Source organism: Plectropomus leopardus, chromosome 8 (assembly GCF_008729295.1).
Source record: "Plectropomus leopardus isolate mb chromosome 8, YSFRI_Pleo_2.0, whole genome shotgun sequence".
NCBI lineage: Eukaryota > Metazoa > Chordata > Actinopteri > Perciformes > Serranidae > Plectropomus > Plectropomus leopardus.
In genome coordinates, this window is record NC_056470.1 from 17,506,457 (window position 1) to 17,521,870 (window position 15,414).

Here is a 15,414-nt window from a genome sequence, read left to right on the forward strand (position 1 = left end):
TGAATTAAAAAGGATTTATTGCTTCTATTACCATCTCTAGCTCCGGGAAATAGAATTACTTCCAACTCAATATCCACGTAATACAATATTCTGTCTTCTAACTCAATCAAAAGGATAGGATAAAAAAAATGAAATTCATAAAATCAAAATGTATTCCATGCTTACTTTGGCCAGCCCTCAAATGTAGAGACAGTGAAGAGAGCCAGCATGCCATAGAGCACATTGTCAAAGTTGAAGTCACTGTTGAGCCATTCTCTCTTAGCCAACACTTCATCTTGTAGGGAATTCTCTATGTGCTTCACATACAATCCCCTGAAAGCAGACACAAAGAATGATCACTCGAAATAACACTATACTTTTTATAGATGAAATCTATGACGTGTGAAAGATGTTTTCCTTACTGGCATTCCTCCTCTGTTATTTTCGACACATCTGTGCAGCTATAGAATTTACCCTGGGAGGGAAAGGATTAGTGACACATTTATTACATCAGCAGCAAAACATCTCTACTTACAGTAGACTAATCTGGAAATATGACCTACACTATACATGGTGTCAACATCATCATTTAAAAAGTTACCTTGAAGAGTTGCACTCCTATACAGGCAAACATGAAATTCAGCAGCATGGTGACCAGGACGATGTTGCCGATGGTTTTGATGGCCACAAACACGCACTGGACCACATGCTGTCATCAAAGACAAACAATGTCCACTTAATACTGTTAATACATATAGAAAAGATAGAGTCTGTACACTAGTTATTGCTTCCATTAATGTTTTTTCACATACCACCGAGGTGATGTTTTGAATGTCAAGCTCTTCAGCAGGATCTGACTGGAGCAGTGACTAGCAGTAACTGACTCTATCTTACCATCTTCTATCAAGCACCTAGTATTTATCATGGGGTTTTTTTTGTTCTGTTTTTTTTACTTTTTAGTAACTTTTTACACTTATAGAGAATAAAACTTTACATTAAAAAAAGTTGAAAAGCTTATGAAATACAATGCATTGCTAAAGAAGAGAGAGCTTTCTTGGCTTATTTGCTCATTAACATTTACTAAAAAGCAGTGTCTTGTGTGGTCCCTGTCACTTTTAAGATGTGACATGGCCAAAGAGGTCGTTCTATCAAATATTTCACAAAAACAGAAGGCTGAAGGCCGACAACTATAAGTATGTATTTCATTATGTGTTGTACCTTTAACCCCTTGGCTCTGTTGATGGCCCTGAGAGGCCTCAGCACCCTCAGCACCCTGAGAATCTTCACCACAGAGATAGCGCTGGATCTGCGTACAACACATGACAAAAAGCAGCCTTGATATGTGCATCTGGAAAAACTAACATTTGTGCTAGGACAAAAACAAAACCCTAAGTATTAAATATCTAATATGGCAATCTCAAAATGTTTACTCACTCCATCCCCATAGACAGCAGAGAGACTCCGACCACAATCAGATCAAGAATGTTGAAGGAGTTACGGCAGAAGGATCCCTCGTGCATAAAAGCTCCATATACTGTCATCTGTCAGTGAGATACATCAGTCACACACAGAATACTGAAACAAACAGATTTATATTTGAGCTTCTTTTTAGAGAGAGGAACATGTATTGCATTAAATGTAAATATTAAAAGTAGTCAATAATTCAACTTAAATGAAAATATATCTGCCTCTATATCTAATATCATTACTTTTTTAGGCACAATGCCCCAACCCACTCATTCCAGCTTCTGAAATAAGAGCATTTTCTTCGTTTTTAAAAAAATTTTTTAGAAAATATCAGTCGGACTAAACAAGACATTTGAATATGACTCCTTGGGCTCTATCAAACAGATGTGGGTATTTTTTAAAACTTTTTTTTCCTGACAATTTTAAAGAGAAAATTATTAGTCCAGTAATCAATAAAATTACCAACAAATTTATTGCTTATAAAAATATTTGTTATCTGCAGCCCTACTGTTGATTATGTTATGAATTCATTTCCACCACAAAATATACAGAACATTACCTTCAGTACAATCTCAATGGTGAACACAGTTGTAAAGACAATGTCAGCATAGGCCAAGATCTGGAGGAAAAACAAAAAGTTTATTAAATTTGGCCTTCTTTTAGCATTAGTGTCCAATATGTAGTGGTAGATGTAATGGTCACCTGGTTTCTGTAGGACTTGGGATCGATGGGGTCCTCAGCTGCCAGGGAGATGGAGGAAAGCAGGATGAACAGTAGGATCAAATTGGTGAAGGAAGAGGCGTTGATGATCTTGTAGCACAGTTTACGGAACCTGGATACAAACAAATGTGAAAGGAGATAAAGTTGTCACTGAGTTCAATTGATCCATTGTTGTATTTTTAAGTAACAGTATGAGAAAACACTGAAAATTATCCACTCTGTTATTCTAAGGTGGGAATGTCTGGGTCTTACTTGTTCTGAGGGCCAAAAATGAAAAAGGAGCTGGCTTCGGGCAATGGAACAGCTTCTTCCTTCAGCTGCAGGTCGGCCATTGGTCTGGGACGAGGACTGATGGGGATTTCAGGTTCTACCTCCTCATCATCACCTACGGTGTGGAAGAAAATACAATTTAGCAGAGTAAATTGAACACATTTAAAAAAAAAGAGGAATCACTGTATACTGAATTGTGTTACAGACTTTATATGGTCGTCGTAAGAGTGGTGTTAAAAAAAGCTTAGCTTTAGACTATGCTATAAGCTCAGCCGTGTCTAATAATAATAAGGGTTACTATACTTAAACTGTAACATCGCCAAGAAAGCAGTACTGGTAAACAGCCAATGTAATGAATATGAACTCCTGTGATCAGTGACCTACTTCTGCCACAACTACATCGCAGAGAAATGTAAGAGGTTTAAGAGATAGAGACGCAAGAAAAGCAAAGGTTTAGAGTTTGTTACCTGGGAAGTCATCAGGTGGGAATGGGTCTTTCACTTCATTGACATTAGACTCAAACTCGTCAATTTTGAGCTGGAAAAAAAAGATTTTATAGCTACTTATGCTCCTGATTAACACATCATTGCCAAAAGTAAATGTGTGATGTGATATCAGATACAACACTAACCTTGGCTGTGGTGGGCATGCCCTCCATTTTGGCTCTCTGATCTGCCAGTTTCTTAGCCATCCTCTCCCTCTCCTCGTCAGTCTTGTCAGGCATTTTGGACCTGGAGGAGAAAAACAGAAAGGAAATGGGGTAGTGTTTAGCTATAAGAAGACAGAGCAGATCATCTCATTTAGATTAAGTATTCTTTTATTGACCTTAGCATCTTTCTCCTCAACTTCTCCTCTGCCTTTTCTTTCTGAGCTGAAGTCAGACTCTCAGCCTCTGCCAGGTTGTCAACAGCGATGGCCAAGAAGACATTGAGGAGGATATCTGATTCCCCAGAGCTAAGGAAAACAAAAACCTTGACTTTTTAAAAACATTTATGCTATACAAATTTTTGTCAATCTAGCAGCATAGCACTATTTGTGGCAGTGTTAGTCCAATGGTCAGTCCATTGGTTGGCCAACCACTTTGGTCCAGACTGAAATATATCAACAACTATTGGATGTATTGCCATGAAACCTTTCACAGACATTTATGATCCCTTGAAAATTTATCCAATGGCATCACTAAGCAGGTGGAAATTTTCACGAATCATTAAACTGGGTGGATCGGAACAAAATTTTATCAAAAAAATGCATGGGTCACAGATAATGTATCCTTTATATCCTGCAAAACCAGAGGCATTTCTGTTGGCCTCAGCTATATAATGGTTAAGTGCTGATTAACAAATGTTAGCAGGATAACATGCTTAGCTTAGCTGGTAGGAAGCCTGTAGACTCTTTTTCAGTTTACTTTCAGCATGTACTACAGCTGCCCTTACGTAAGTACTCTTGAATTCAGTTCATTTGCAATTTAAACATTATCACTTAATGTTAACTTGTAGACAAAACAAAGTGCCATTTTGTCAGAGTTGGAGGTCAGCCCAGAGAGCTCTGCTGTTGTTACTTTGCAATGTAGACTATGTAGTTTTAACATTTAAGTTTTAACTGTGTACATTTTAGATTTTTTTGACTGATTAATCAATTATAATCTTTTCAGCTTCTATCAGCTGTCAATAAGATATCTTTTGTCACTGCACAGAGGATTATGGGTCAGAATAGCCATTAAAGCATGCTAGCTTTGATACTGCAAAATGTGATCAGATGCAGTAGAACATCTTGGTATTTTTGACGTACTGTATTTGACATACTGTGCATGAAGGCATACTTAATCCATTCCTAGCATACTAAGTAGCATGGTATAATGGGTATTGGAATGCACTGTTGGTCTTGTTTAATCCCAGAAGACACTGTCAGTTTTTTTTGAAGGATACAGTTTCCACAGACAAAGAGGATGATAAAGTAGATGGCGACCAGAATGCCAGGAAAGACAGGCCCTCCATAAGCCATAATGCCATTGTTCATTATTGTGGTCCAGTCCTCTCCTGTCAGGATCTGAGAGAAAGACAGTGATTAATTCACGTCAGGCATTAAAGGATGAGGGAGATGCTGCTACTGTGAATGCACTTGATATACGCTCTGGCAAGAAAGGTTTGATAAAATCAAAGCAGACACTGCTACAAGTTAAAAAGCAGAACATCTTTGAATTAGTGTCCAGCCTCACCTGAAACACACTGATGAGGGCCTGAGGGAAATTGTCAAAGTTACTGCGTCTGGGTCTGTGGTCAGCAAAGTTGAATTTCCCCCCAAACACCTGCATGCCCAGGAGTGAGAAAATGACGATGAAGAGGAAGAGAAGAAGGAGCAGGGAAGCGATGGAGCGTACAGAGTTAAGGAGAGAGGCCACAAGATTACTCAAAGAGGTCCAGTACCTGCAAAACAGTTGGAAGGAGAGAGGTCGTAAATGACATTAAATTATCATCTTATTAAAAGGAATGGCTCATCCAGCAAAAAAACATTTGTACATCAATGATTTACCACGTTATGTTCAATTCTACATTCAATTTGTGTAGAAAAGCTTGTTTTTTCTCGCATGCCTGCAGTGAATGAAAAATCAAAAAAATTGAGGAAATTTTGATCAGTTGAAGACATATGGGTCTGTGTTTCACAACAGCAAAACAATATCAAAACATCCATTTATACACTCACACAACTTATGCAGTGTTGCATAAATGAGTATTCTCATTTATGCAGCTGTATGCTCAGTTCTTCCCAGATTTTTGAATTTTTTTAGGTGGCTTTAAACTAATTACTGAAGGCAGAGTTTGCTCAGCGCCATTTGATTATATGTATGTGATGCGGCAGTCTTCTACCCCGAAGTTGGTGTAAATAAACGGTTGTGATTGTGATGCAGCCTATATTAGACTGTAAAAATAATATAAGTTTATTCCAACTAGCTGAAAGGGGGCATATTTCCACCATCTGTCAGGCATACCTCTGTCAATAAATCAATTCTTCCCTAATGCTTGTATACCAGGACAAGGACAGTAGTCCAATTAAATGGCCTAATCGAACTATAACTGTACCTCGACTAAACTGTGCATGTAAACATACTGACTGTTTTTTTTTTGTTGTTGTTGTTTTTTTAAGATATTTTTTGGGTGTTTTTGCCTTTAATTGATAGGACAGCAGAAGTGTTAAGGGGGAAGAGAGAGGTGGGGTGACATGCAGCAAAAGGCTGAGGCTGGAATCGAACCTGCAGCCGCTGCAGCGAGGACACAGCCTCTATACATGGGATGCCTGCTCTATCCACTGAGCCACCAGGCGCCCTGACTGTTTTTGTCAGTGCAGTCCAGCTTTGAAGAGCAGAGATCAGTTTCACTTTAACTTGAGTTCCCCGTTGGAAAGTGCTGAGGATATGACTGGATAAATGAGACTTGGATTATACTGTCTGAGTTATGTGAGAGCTTGTAAACAGATACTTTGATAAAGTTTTGCTGTTGTTAAATGTGAACCACTATGATTTCAAGTCATCAAGATTTTTTGGGATTCTTCGTTCAGCGGAGGCATGCAAGACAAATGTTTTCGTAACAAATTCAATATAACATGGGGTGAGCTGGGGATATACAAATGATCATTTGGGGAATGAAATATTCCTTCAGTGCAACACTACCCTCTGAGGGGACGTGACTTACTTTGTGACTTTAAGGATCCTCAGCAGTCGGATACACCTGAGCACAGAGAAACCCAGAGGAGTCACGGCTCCTGCAGAGAGCATGATCATCTCCAGAATACCACATAGCACCACAAAGAAGTCAAACCGGTTAAACAGAGACATAAAATACGCTCTGGGACCCAGAGCGTACATCTTCACAAACATCTCGATGACAAACAGCACCAGCAGCACACGACTGGCCACATCTGTTGAGATGAGAGAAGAGAGAGATGAATGGCTGAAACAGAGAGGTATAGAATTTTTCTACATTTTTTATTCACATTGATAAATATATTAATCAATAACCTTGAAGGGAAGTGAGCCAATCAGGCTGGTGGTGGTGCTCAGTTGCTATGGTCAGGGTGTTGAGGAAGACGAGGAACATCACTATCCAATAAAAGCCCTTGGTTTTCACATACACCAGGCACTTCATCCTAATAAAGCGGTTCCAGCGGCGGCCCAGCCGGCTAAACACAAAAATAATCCTGACTTACTGTGCTGACTCACCATGAATATTGCATTTGAACAACTACGCATTTACAAAAGTGCACACTCACTAGTAGTAGACGATTTTACTCTTGCCTTCCAGGTCATACAGGCTGTCTGCGTCAGAGTCACTTGTTAAAGGAAGGAGTCCTGAAAAAGAGAATAACAGTTGTAATTTGATAGTATTTCTACATGAGATGGATGCAAACTTATTTTTTATAGTGCTGACCTTTGCCCTCTCTGTCGGCATCCAGGACTTCGGCGTGAGTGATCCATTCCATGTATCCATGCAGATCTTCATCCAGCTGCTGACGCTCTCGTAACTTCTGGAACTCTCCACGTGACCTAGCTTTCTCTCGCTCCTTGGTAAACTCACTAAGGGAAAGATGTAAAACAGTACATGTGTTTTTGTGTTGTTTTTTTGTTTATGTGAAAAGGCAAGATGAAGAGAGTAGAAAGGACAGAAGTTGTCTTACCCGCTGAGCACACCCAGAACCAGATTGAGCACAAAGAAGGAACCAATCATGTATCCATGCAGATCTTCATCCAGCTGCTGACGCTCTCGTAACTTCTGGAACTCTCCACGTGACCTAGCTTTCTCTCGCTCCTTGGTAAACTCACTAAGGGAAAGATGTAAAACAGTACATGTGTTTTTGTGTTGTTTTTTTGTTTATGTGAAAAGGCAAGATGAAGAGAGTAGAAAGGACAGAAGTTGTCTTACCCGCTGAGCACACCCAGAACCAGATTGAGCACAAAGAAGGAACCAATCAGAATGAGGGGAACAAAGTAGACCCAGGGCCATTCATTTCCTATGGCATCATTGATCTAGAAACACGACTCTCAGTCAGCCACAAACAATTCTTTTAGATTAACTTCACACTTAATACATTTACTAAAGCTATAGTTATGTACAAATTTAAGGTACTTATATTTTAGTTGAAACAATTAACCCATCAATCAATTATTTGTTTTAGATTTTTCTGTATTATCTACTTTTACTTATAATGTTTTATGTACATTTTCCTGATTATACTCTCTTACTTTTAATTGAGAAATGTTCAAATGTTAACAGTTGCAAAGGTTTTAGTGACAAGAGCATAAATTTGCAAATCCTGAAATTGAAAAACAACTGAGATGATATTCAAGCAGTCACTGACCCAGTAGAGTACTTTGGTCCATCCTTCCATGGTGATACACTGGTAGACTGTGAGCATGGCAAAACCAATGTTGTCAAAGTGAGTGATGCCATTGTTGGGACCTTCCCAGCCTGGCCGACACTCAGAGCCATTGATCATGCAGCGGCGTCCATTACCAGCCTGAGCACAGGGTGCAGGCATCTCACCTTCTGCTGTGGCATAGATATCTGCGTGCACAAGAGATGTATCATTTTAACGTAGCTTCACAGAAATATAACTGGTAATACATCCAGGTAAGACTATAAATGTCTGATTGTGCCTCTATACGTACTTGTGCCAGTATAATAACAGGTTTTATGCATTTTGCACTTGAAGAGCTCCAGTCCCATGATGGCATAGATGGTGACCAGTAAAAAGACCAGCAGAGCGATGTGCAGCAGAGGCAGCATGGCTTTAAGGATGGAGTTCATCACCACCTGCAGGCCTGAAAGTGAATGGTAAAACCAGAGCATTACATCAGCACAGTATCTGTGCAGTCTCTCCGGAAAGCTTTCCTCACATAAACAATATTTCCACATTAATCACACAGTTGGGCATAGATCTAAAGTTTTTCGGCAGTATGTCTGGAGTACAGAGGAGGCTCTTACTGGGAACTCCAGAGACGAGACGTAAAGGCCGCAGCACTCTGAAGGCTCTCAGTGCCTTCATGTCAAACCCCCCACCTTTCTCCATTGGCACACCTGCTATCTTATTAATGGTATCCAAAGCAAAGGTGAAGAGACTGGAGGACAAACAAAATTAAAAACATTGGTACCCATAATCATTTGATACAAAATTAACATTCAGCGGAACAATATTTCAATTTGAAATGATTATTACACATCAGGTTTTCAACAATTAAAATTCCAGTGTCAGTGTCTTAGACATGGTAAAAGCTGGTTCTTATTTTGCAGCTAGAGATATACTCCTGCAGCTCAGACTTCATCTCACCCCATGAAGACGATGACAAAGTCCAATATGTTCCAACAGTTCCGTAAATAGGCGCCTTCGTGGAACACGAGCCCATACGCCACTATCTTCAGAAAGCACTCTAACGTGAATATGATGAGGAAGATATACTCCAAACTCTCCTGCAGCAAGACAAACACAAACCAGGAAATTACATTTTATAACATTCACAACCTTCAGGTTCAATGCTCAATAAAGAATGGGATGATTAGAGTAAACATTGGCCTTTTAGCAGCAGCTTTGGGGAATAGCAATAGATGCTGGTATTAGATGAACTCATTAGCTTTTGGAGCCTCTCAGCTAATTTTGATGCAGATTAAACACAACCTCAGATGGTTTAAACAGATGGATAGCCCATGAGTCACATTGTGATTAATGAAACACATTGCAATTTAACAAGCTTTGTCTGACAGTCTAGCACCAAGCAAGCAACAACACGCAGCTACATTTTAAATGTTCAGCTCAGAGGTGGTAAATAGATAAACATCAGGGTGGTGGAATAAAATCATCAATTTGCAGGTTAGGCCTGTATCTGTGTTTTTATCAACAGTGTCAATGTATTTAGAGACAAAGGAGGTCAACACAAAACAGACAGACCGTTTCTAACATTCGCACAACAACACAATGGCCTTATTACGATCAAAACAATCCATTGCACATATTTGTTTACATAATTGTCATCATTAGATAGACTACTTTGTCTTTTGCTCTTCATTACTGACATACCAGTAAACACAAATGTTGTCAGAGATGAAGCTGGAAAATGGCAAAGAATGATAGATCTTCCGCAGGAATGCAGCCCCAACTTCATGTATCATTAAAATCAGAGAGTTCATTTGGGGTACAACATACTGTAAATGATATATGATAAGCTGTTTATTTCCCTTCAATCCTTTGGTGATGAAACCAGGTCAATATTTTTGGCTTAACCATTCAACAGCAGGCCCTAAGGCCCTAATCAATTAGAACCTCTAGGGCCAATGCATACATTTACAATAATACATGAATTATTGCTAGTATGGACAGATCTTTAAGTAAAGCGAAAACCATCTACATATATTTGCCACACACACTCTTTATATATCTGAGAACTAATTAGCTATTCTTAAATTAGATTTGATTATGCAGGAATAATAATAATAATGCAGGAATAAACATTTGATTTGATTTTTGCTAGACTTATTCATGTGTTTATTTTATTCTATTAATTTTATTTTATTCTATAATCTTAATTTTTTTAAATTATTATTATTATTATAGAAGGGTAATTTGATTTGTTCACCAAAAATGACATTGTTTATATAGAGAAGTAAACAAAAATATTAATTTTTCTTTTTTAATTATACATGCATTTAAAGACTATTTTACCTTTAACTATTAAAACTGGATGGTATATTAATCTAGAGAAAGAAAAATGGAACTGCCTAATGTGTTTTTTCAATGAAATCATTTAAAAAAAAATATTTTCTTTTAGTTTCCTACTATGTTTTTTATTGTGACCTGTGTGATGCCTTGTTTGGTGAGATGAGGTTGGATATTGATTTTGTAAAAGATACTGAGACATATAGATTGGACAGTTATCTGGAGAAGGCTTGGGAGGGGAGAAAAAATAGCATTTTAACATGATGGCTCTTTAACAATTCATTTATAATATTTTGTTTTTTGTTGCTTGTTTTATATTTTTAGTTTGTGTTGTTTTTTCTTTCCTTTTCCATGTTTTGATATGTATATGCAACAACCGGAAGATAGCTGTCTTATTATTTTTTTAATTGTGTCCTGTTATCCAATGGGGGATTAGGCCAAAGGAATGGCACAGAAATAAATAAAAATGAATGAATTAACTAATGAATATAGTCTGAAACTCTAATGATGTTATTCAAATTAAATGGAAAGGGGCAGCAAATGGAGCTACACTTTTATGTTGAGTATCAGTTTTACAAACCACCATATTTAATGAGTATAGGACTGTAAATTTGGTTACATGAGGCCAACATTTGTGGACTCTCTCATATCCACCTGCGTCAGCGGGGTGATGCTGCCTGGGCCGACCTACTTCTAACAGCAATGGGGGGGGGGGGGGGTGAAGTTTACCAGCTCTTCTTACATCGTTCACCTCTGAGGAATGGCACAGTAAGAAGTAAGGAGGATTTGGAAGAAGGCTGGTGAGTCGGCCAAAGCAAAGATACTAAAAAAAATGGGGTCACTTTCAGGTCCAAAAAACTGATGACTGGATGAATTTCAGTGTTGATGAGATGAGTACAAACAAGACTGATAGCTTTAACATAGTTATAAGTGGAGTTTACTGACTGAATAGTGAAAAGTGATGGCTGGCAATGTGTGCTATATACTGACATATGAGCTGGATGTCTCTCATTGACAGTGATCCACATATCAAGTCTCTCACGTAGAGCCTCTTCAATTCCATAACACCAGTGTCAATACAAATATCTCCACACTGGCAAGATGTGTATACTGTGCAAGAGCAAACATATTATTTTGCTCACTACACCACACACACACACACACTCGGATCATCCCTGGGTTTGTATTCTTTCACTTGCCCACCTCTTATGAACTACACGTATTCTCACAGCCGTGTGAACACACACTTGTGAGGTTGAGATATAATGACAACTGCAAACACATCAGCAGCATTCAGTGGTCAAACACCTGCTATCAGATAGTTTACATTTTTTTAACATGAGAGACTCATGAATCAGCTGCCATCGAGAGTGAGAGTTAATGACAACCTTTTCGTCAGATGCGTAGATTGTTCTTGACTGTATTGGGTTTTTTTTTGTTTGTTTGTTTACTGTGTGTACATTTTATGCAGACTGATCTGTTTTTGTTTCGTCTTGAATGTTTTATCTTTATTGATTTGATCCAGGTGTGTATGGTGAACATGGGGCGGAAAGTAGAAATATCCATGTTTAATATTAAGTTTATTGAAAAACTATAAATTGGATTTGATAAGTATCCAATTACTCTTCCACATGAAACACTTAGGGTGTTTTCTTTATATGTCTGTTGGGTATTCTGGTTTTGTGTTAATACCTTTATTATTAACTTTTATTCATTTTGCATGTTTTTGCATAAAAATCTAATTCAAAAAGCTCAGTTATAAAGGGTTGTAAATCTCAACCACTTGGGGGGCATTTCAACATTTATAAAAACATACATTATAAAACATCTCTACACATCATTTTCATGCTTTTGCATGCTTTATGGTCTTCTTTATTGGCCAGTTTCTCATCAGAGAAGGATAAACTAATCCCCGTAAGGGGATAGACTAATAGCACAGTTATTTGATGACATGTTCCTCTGCAGGCACAGATGGACTCCAAATAAAGAACTGAGTTGTGTTTGGAGGCATTTAACTGGGGCTTAGCACCCAGACTAAAGACCAGCTGAAACTCTTAGATATGACAAGTCTAATTTTCCTGGCTCAAAGCAGTCTGATTAATTTTCTCAACGCAGCTGCACAGTCATCTGCTGGTCATGGATAAATACTAGAGTAAATGAGTGAAATATTTTGTTTCTTTTCCATATCTAGTAAACCAAAGCTCCTCAGAGTCACACTTCAAAGAAACAGTTTGTGTCAACACTTAGACTCACCAAGCTTGAGTTGGTGTTATTACTATCTTCTTCAGGCATGGGCAGGAACACAGCCAAGGCAATACAGTTTGCAAAGATGGTCAGTAAGATGATGATCTCAAAGGTTCTGTGAGGGGGGAAACTCAGGATCATAACAACAACACCTGAGGAGGACCGATGAATTCTCAGAAATATACACAATATACCCAAATAATTCTTAATATTTTCAGTTAATCATGTACATGTCCAAATTCTAAAAATGAATGGGTAAGAAAAACTTTTAGCAAATAAATTGTCCATTTCTTCATCTGTGGGAGATTTCCTGTGTTTCTTGTGATGTGTTGTAACAAATCAAACAGCTCTACACACTCTGCTAACATTAACCACCTCTAAATGCTGCCTGAAACATCATCCCTACAGCAGCCCATCTGGTAGCCAGCAAAGCGGTCACAGTAAATGTAATCTTGTCTGCTGTGCTTCCTCATTCTCGTCCACAGGGGGCTCTCTGAGAGAATTCCCCTGCCAGGTCAGCATCATGTCTCCCTGTGATGCCGCAGGACAGCTGCACAGCCCAAGAATATAACCAAACCATTTAAACACAGACTACTCATCACAGAAAAGGATATTTGGTTAATATATAAGACTTTTCAAATGTGTGAATATTCATATACTTTTTAAAAGTATATTTAAAAGTACGATAAGAAGAACTTAGGGGGTTTGGTCCATTTCTGTAATTTTGCTCTTAACACAGCAGCAATGCCCTGTGTTACAGAATCACATTCCAATGTGATTAAACTGTTCCAGTAAAAGCTTATGTTGGACTGTGTTTGTGTTTAGAAAAACTGTAATTATTTTCACCATAATGTTACAAAATTCTCATTCAACTCTAAAGTCCTATGGTGACGACAGGTCACTGGATAGATATGATTAGTGCTTTCTATTTTGGATGTATAATATGTATAATCCAGGAATGGACATCAGGCTAAAAGCAGGAAACCCTCTATAGGGGCCATAACGTCACTCAGCAGCCTGCCTTGTGTTCACACAGTGCCAGCATTTCAGAGCGACTATTTCCACATTAAAAGCAGAATGTCAGCAATCAGGACACAAACAAGCGGTTTCATTAATTGTCTGCCAGACGTTAATAGATTGGGTTAAGTAAATCTACAGGTGAAAATACAAAGACTATAAACTTGACTTTGACACAGGGCTGCCACATACATAACAAAAGTCTTAACACTTAAGGGATCGCCTTAACACAGATTTGAAAGAGACTTGGCTCGGGCGTGCTTACCACAGGTGAACTACATGGCCGATAATTTGTTGGACAGCAGACACTGAATTTCTGTAGCTGACAGTGTTCTTAACCAGAATCCTACATGCTGTTATAAGTAAATAAAACCTCTTCATACTGTATATTCAGAAGTAAAACTCTTCTGTTTACAAATGCAAAAGCCTGTAAGTTGTGACTAATGTAGGCAGATGTGTATGTCCATGTGTGTTTGTGTGTGTTTGTGTGTGTGGGAGAGAGAGATAAAGGATACTTCCACTCCACAATGCTGATGCAGGCCTTGCGGAAAGGATTTTTGAGGTTGAAGAGGAAGAGGGACCTCGCAGGTCGAGGGTTTCCCCCTGTGGCCTGCAGCTTCTTCAGCTTCTCCCTCTGCTTCCTCTTCAGCTCCTCTTCATTCATGATGACCGGCTTGGCGTCTGCGGAAGCCATCTTGACACTTCCACCTGAGACAAGCTCCCAGTCCTTTAGAAATGTGTCTTCTTACTGTATAATCCCAAACTGAAGCAGTTTAAATCTCCCTGTTGTACAGGCCCCTGGGTTCCAGACCTGCCAATCCTGTGTGCGCTCCTCCGCCACCTTCTCTCCCTTCCTCTCTTCTCCCTCTGACTTGGTCTCCCTGGTCTCCCGCAGAGCCACAGGCCTCTCCTCCTGGCTGAGGGCCTCTGACAGAAAAAGCCCCTTCAGCAGGGAAAAATAACAGGAGCCCAGAGTGGCTGGAGGAGCAGTTGGCCCTGCTGTAGTTTAAATTTAGACTGTGAACCACTGACAGGCCATGCTTGGGGATGGTTAAAAGGGTTAGGGGGGGGCGGGAGGAGGCGAAAGTTGTTGGATGGGTTTTTCGGGGCCCAGGGGGGGGGCAGGGTAGCAGAAGCAGATGGAGAGAGATGGTTTGGGGGGCGTGCAGTAGCAGTATATCATCACTGGCCCTCTTTTTCAAAACAAACTTGGCTGATCTGCTTCTGAACACTGGAATTGAACCCCAAACTGTGAAAAAATAGAGAAGAAGGGAAAATACGTAAAGATGTTTCTCCCTCCAGTTTAACATTGTGCAGGTGGAAATGTTACTCACAGGACAAAGAAATGACCAAGAGACCACTTAAGAAAAGAAACCCAAACTTTCACATATGATACATACCGGCATCAGGGCGAGGCTGACCCAGATTGGACCAAGATCTGTTCCTCTATCAAGTCTTCTTCTGGCTAATGTCCGGTCGCAGGAGAGTGGAGCTGATGAGATGCGATTAAGGCTCACTCAGCAATGGGAGATCAGAGACTGCTCTGTGCACATCTTCACAGAGACATGGTTAAACTCCTAACATCCCGGCTCACGCTGTTGCACTGGATGGACTGACCTTGACACAAGACTGATGCACATTCAAAAAATGTCCTGCAGAAACTGAATGATGCCACCAGCAGCAACATGCCCAAGGAACTGGATGGGATCTTCATAGTACAGTAGCTGCTAATTTTAATCAACTCATCCTTCAACTCCAATGATGTATCAGGATCAAGGACAAAAGTAATTTTGTTTTTTTAATCTTGGTTTAAAAAAATGACCAATAAATCTACCTTCTACCTTCTACATATGGTGTCCTCTGGGTGTGCAAGAAATGTAGAGCTGCATGATGTGGTTGGTAACAGAGTTAATATATCGTTTTTCAGTCATTTTCTGTAACTGCTTGTCCTTGTAGGGGTTGTGGGGGGGCTGGAGCCAATCCCAGCTGTCATCAGGCAGAAGGCGAGGTACACCCTGG

At 39.4% G+C, this 15,414-nt stretch overlaps 1 protein-coding gene across 2 annotated transcripts in view; it reads right to left on the minus strand.

Annotated features, from left to right (window-relative positions):
• LOC121946489 (dihydropyridine-sensitive L-type skeletal muscle calcium channel subunit alpha-1-like) overlaps positions 1-14,363 on the minus strand; it is a 33,106-nt gene extending 18,743 nt beyond the window's left edge. Inside the window, exons 1-25 of one of the 2 annotated variants that reach the window (XM_042491070.1) lie at positions 13,911-14,363; positions 12,388-12,493; positions 8,755-8,894; positions 8,412-8,545; positions 8,096-8,248; positions 7,786-7,991; positions 7,350-7,453; positions 7,155-7,248; positions 6,858-6,909; positions 6,700-6,778; positions 6,449-6,609; positions 6,123-6,348; positions 4,652-4,859; positions 4,362-4,482; positions 3,262-3,376; positions 3,068-3,167; positions 2,904-2,973; positions 2,419-2,551; positions 2,149-2,278; positions 2,006-2,065; positions 1,414-1,520; positions 1,198-1,285; positions 581-688; positions 402-454; positions 166-312 (exon numbers count right to left, since the gene is read on the minus strand). In XM_042491070.1, coding sequence (XP_042347004.1) covers positions 166-312; positions 402-454; positions 581-688; positions 1,198-1,285; positions 1,414-1,520; positions 2,006-2,065; positions 2,149-2,278; positions 2,419-2,551; positions 2,904-2,973; positions 3,068-3,167; positions 3,262-3,376; positions 4,362-4,482; positions 4,652-4,859; positions 6,123-6,348; positions 6,449-6,609; positions 6,700-6,778; positions 6,858-6,909; positions 7,155-7,248; positions 7,350-7,453; positions 7,786-7,991; positions 8,096-8,248; positions 8,412-8,545; positions 8,755-8,894; positions 12,388-12,493; positions 13,911-14,089 — 3,074 coding nt within the window. In that variant the 5' untranslated portion in view covers positions 14,090-14,363. The other variant, XM_042491071.1, reaches the window with a different exon arrangement.
• Between the last annotated feature and the right edge of the window lie 1,051 nt (positions 14,364-15,414).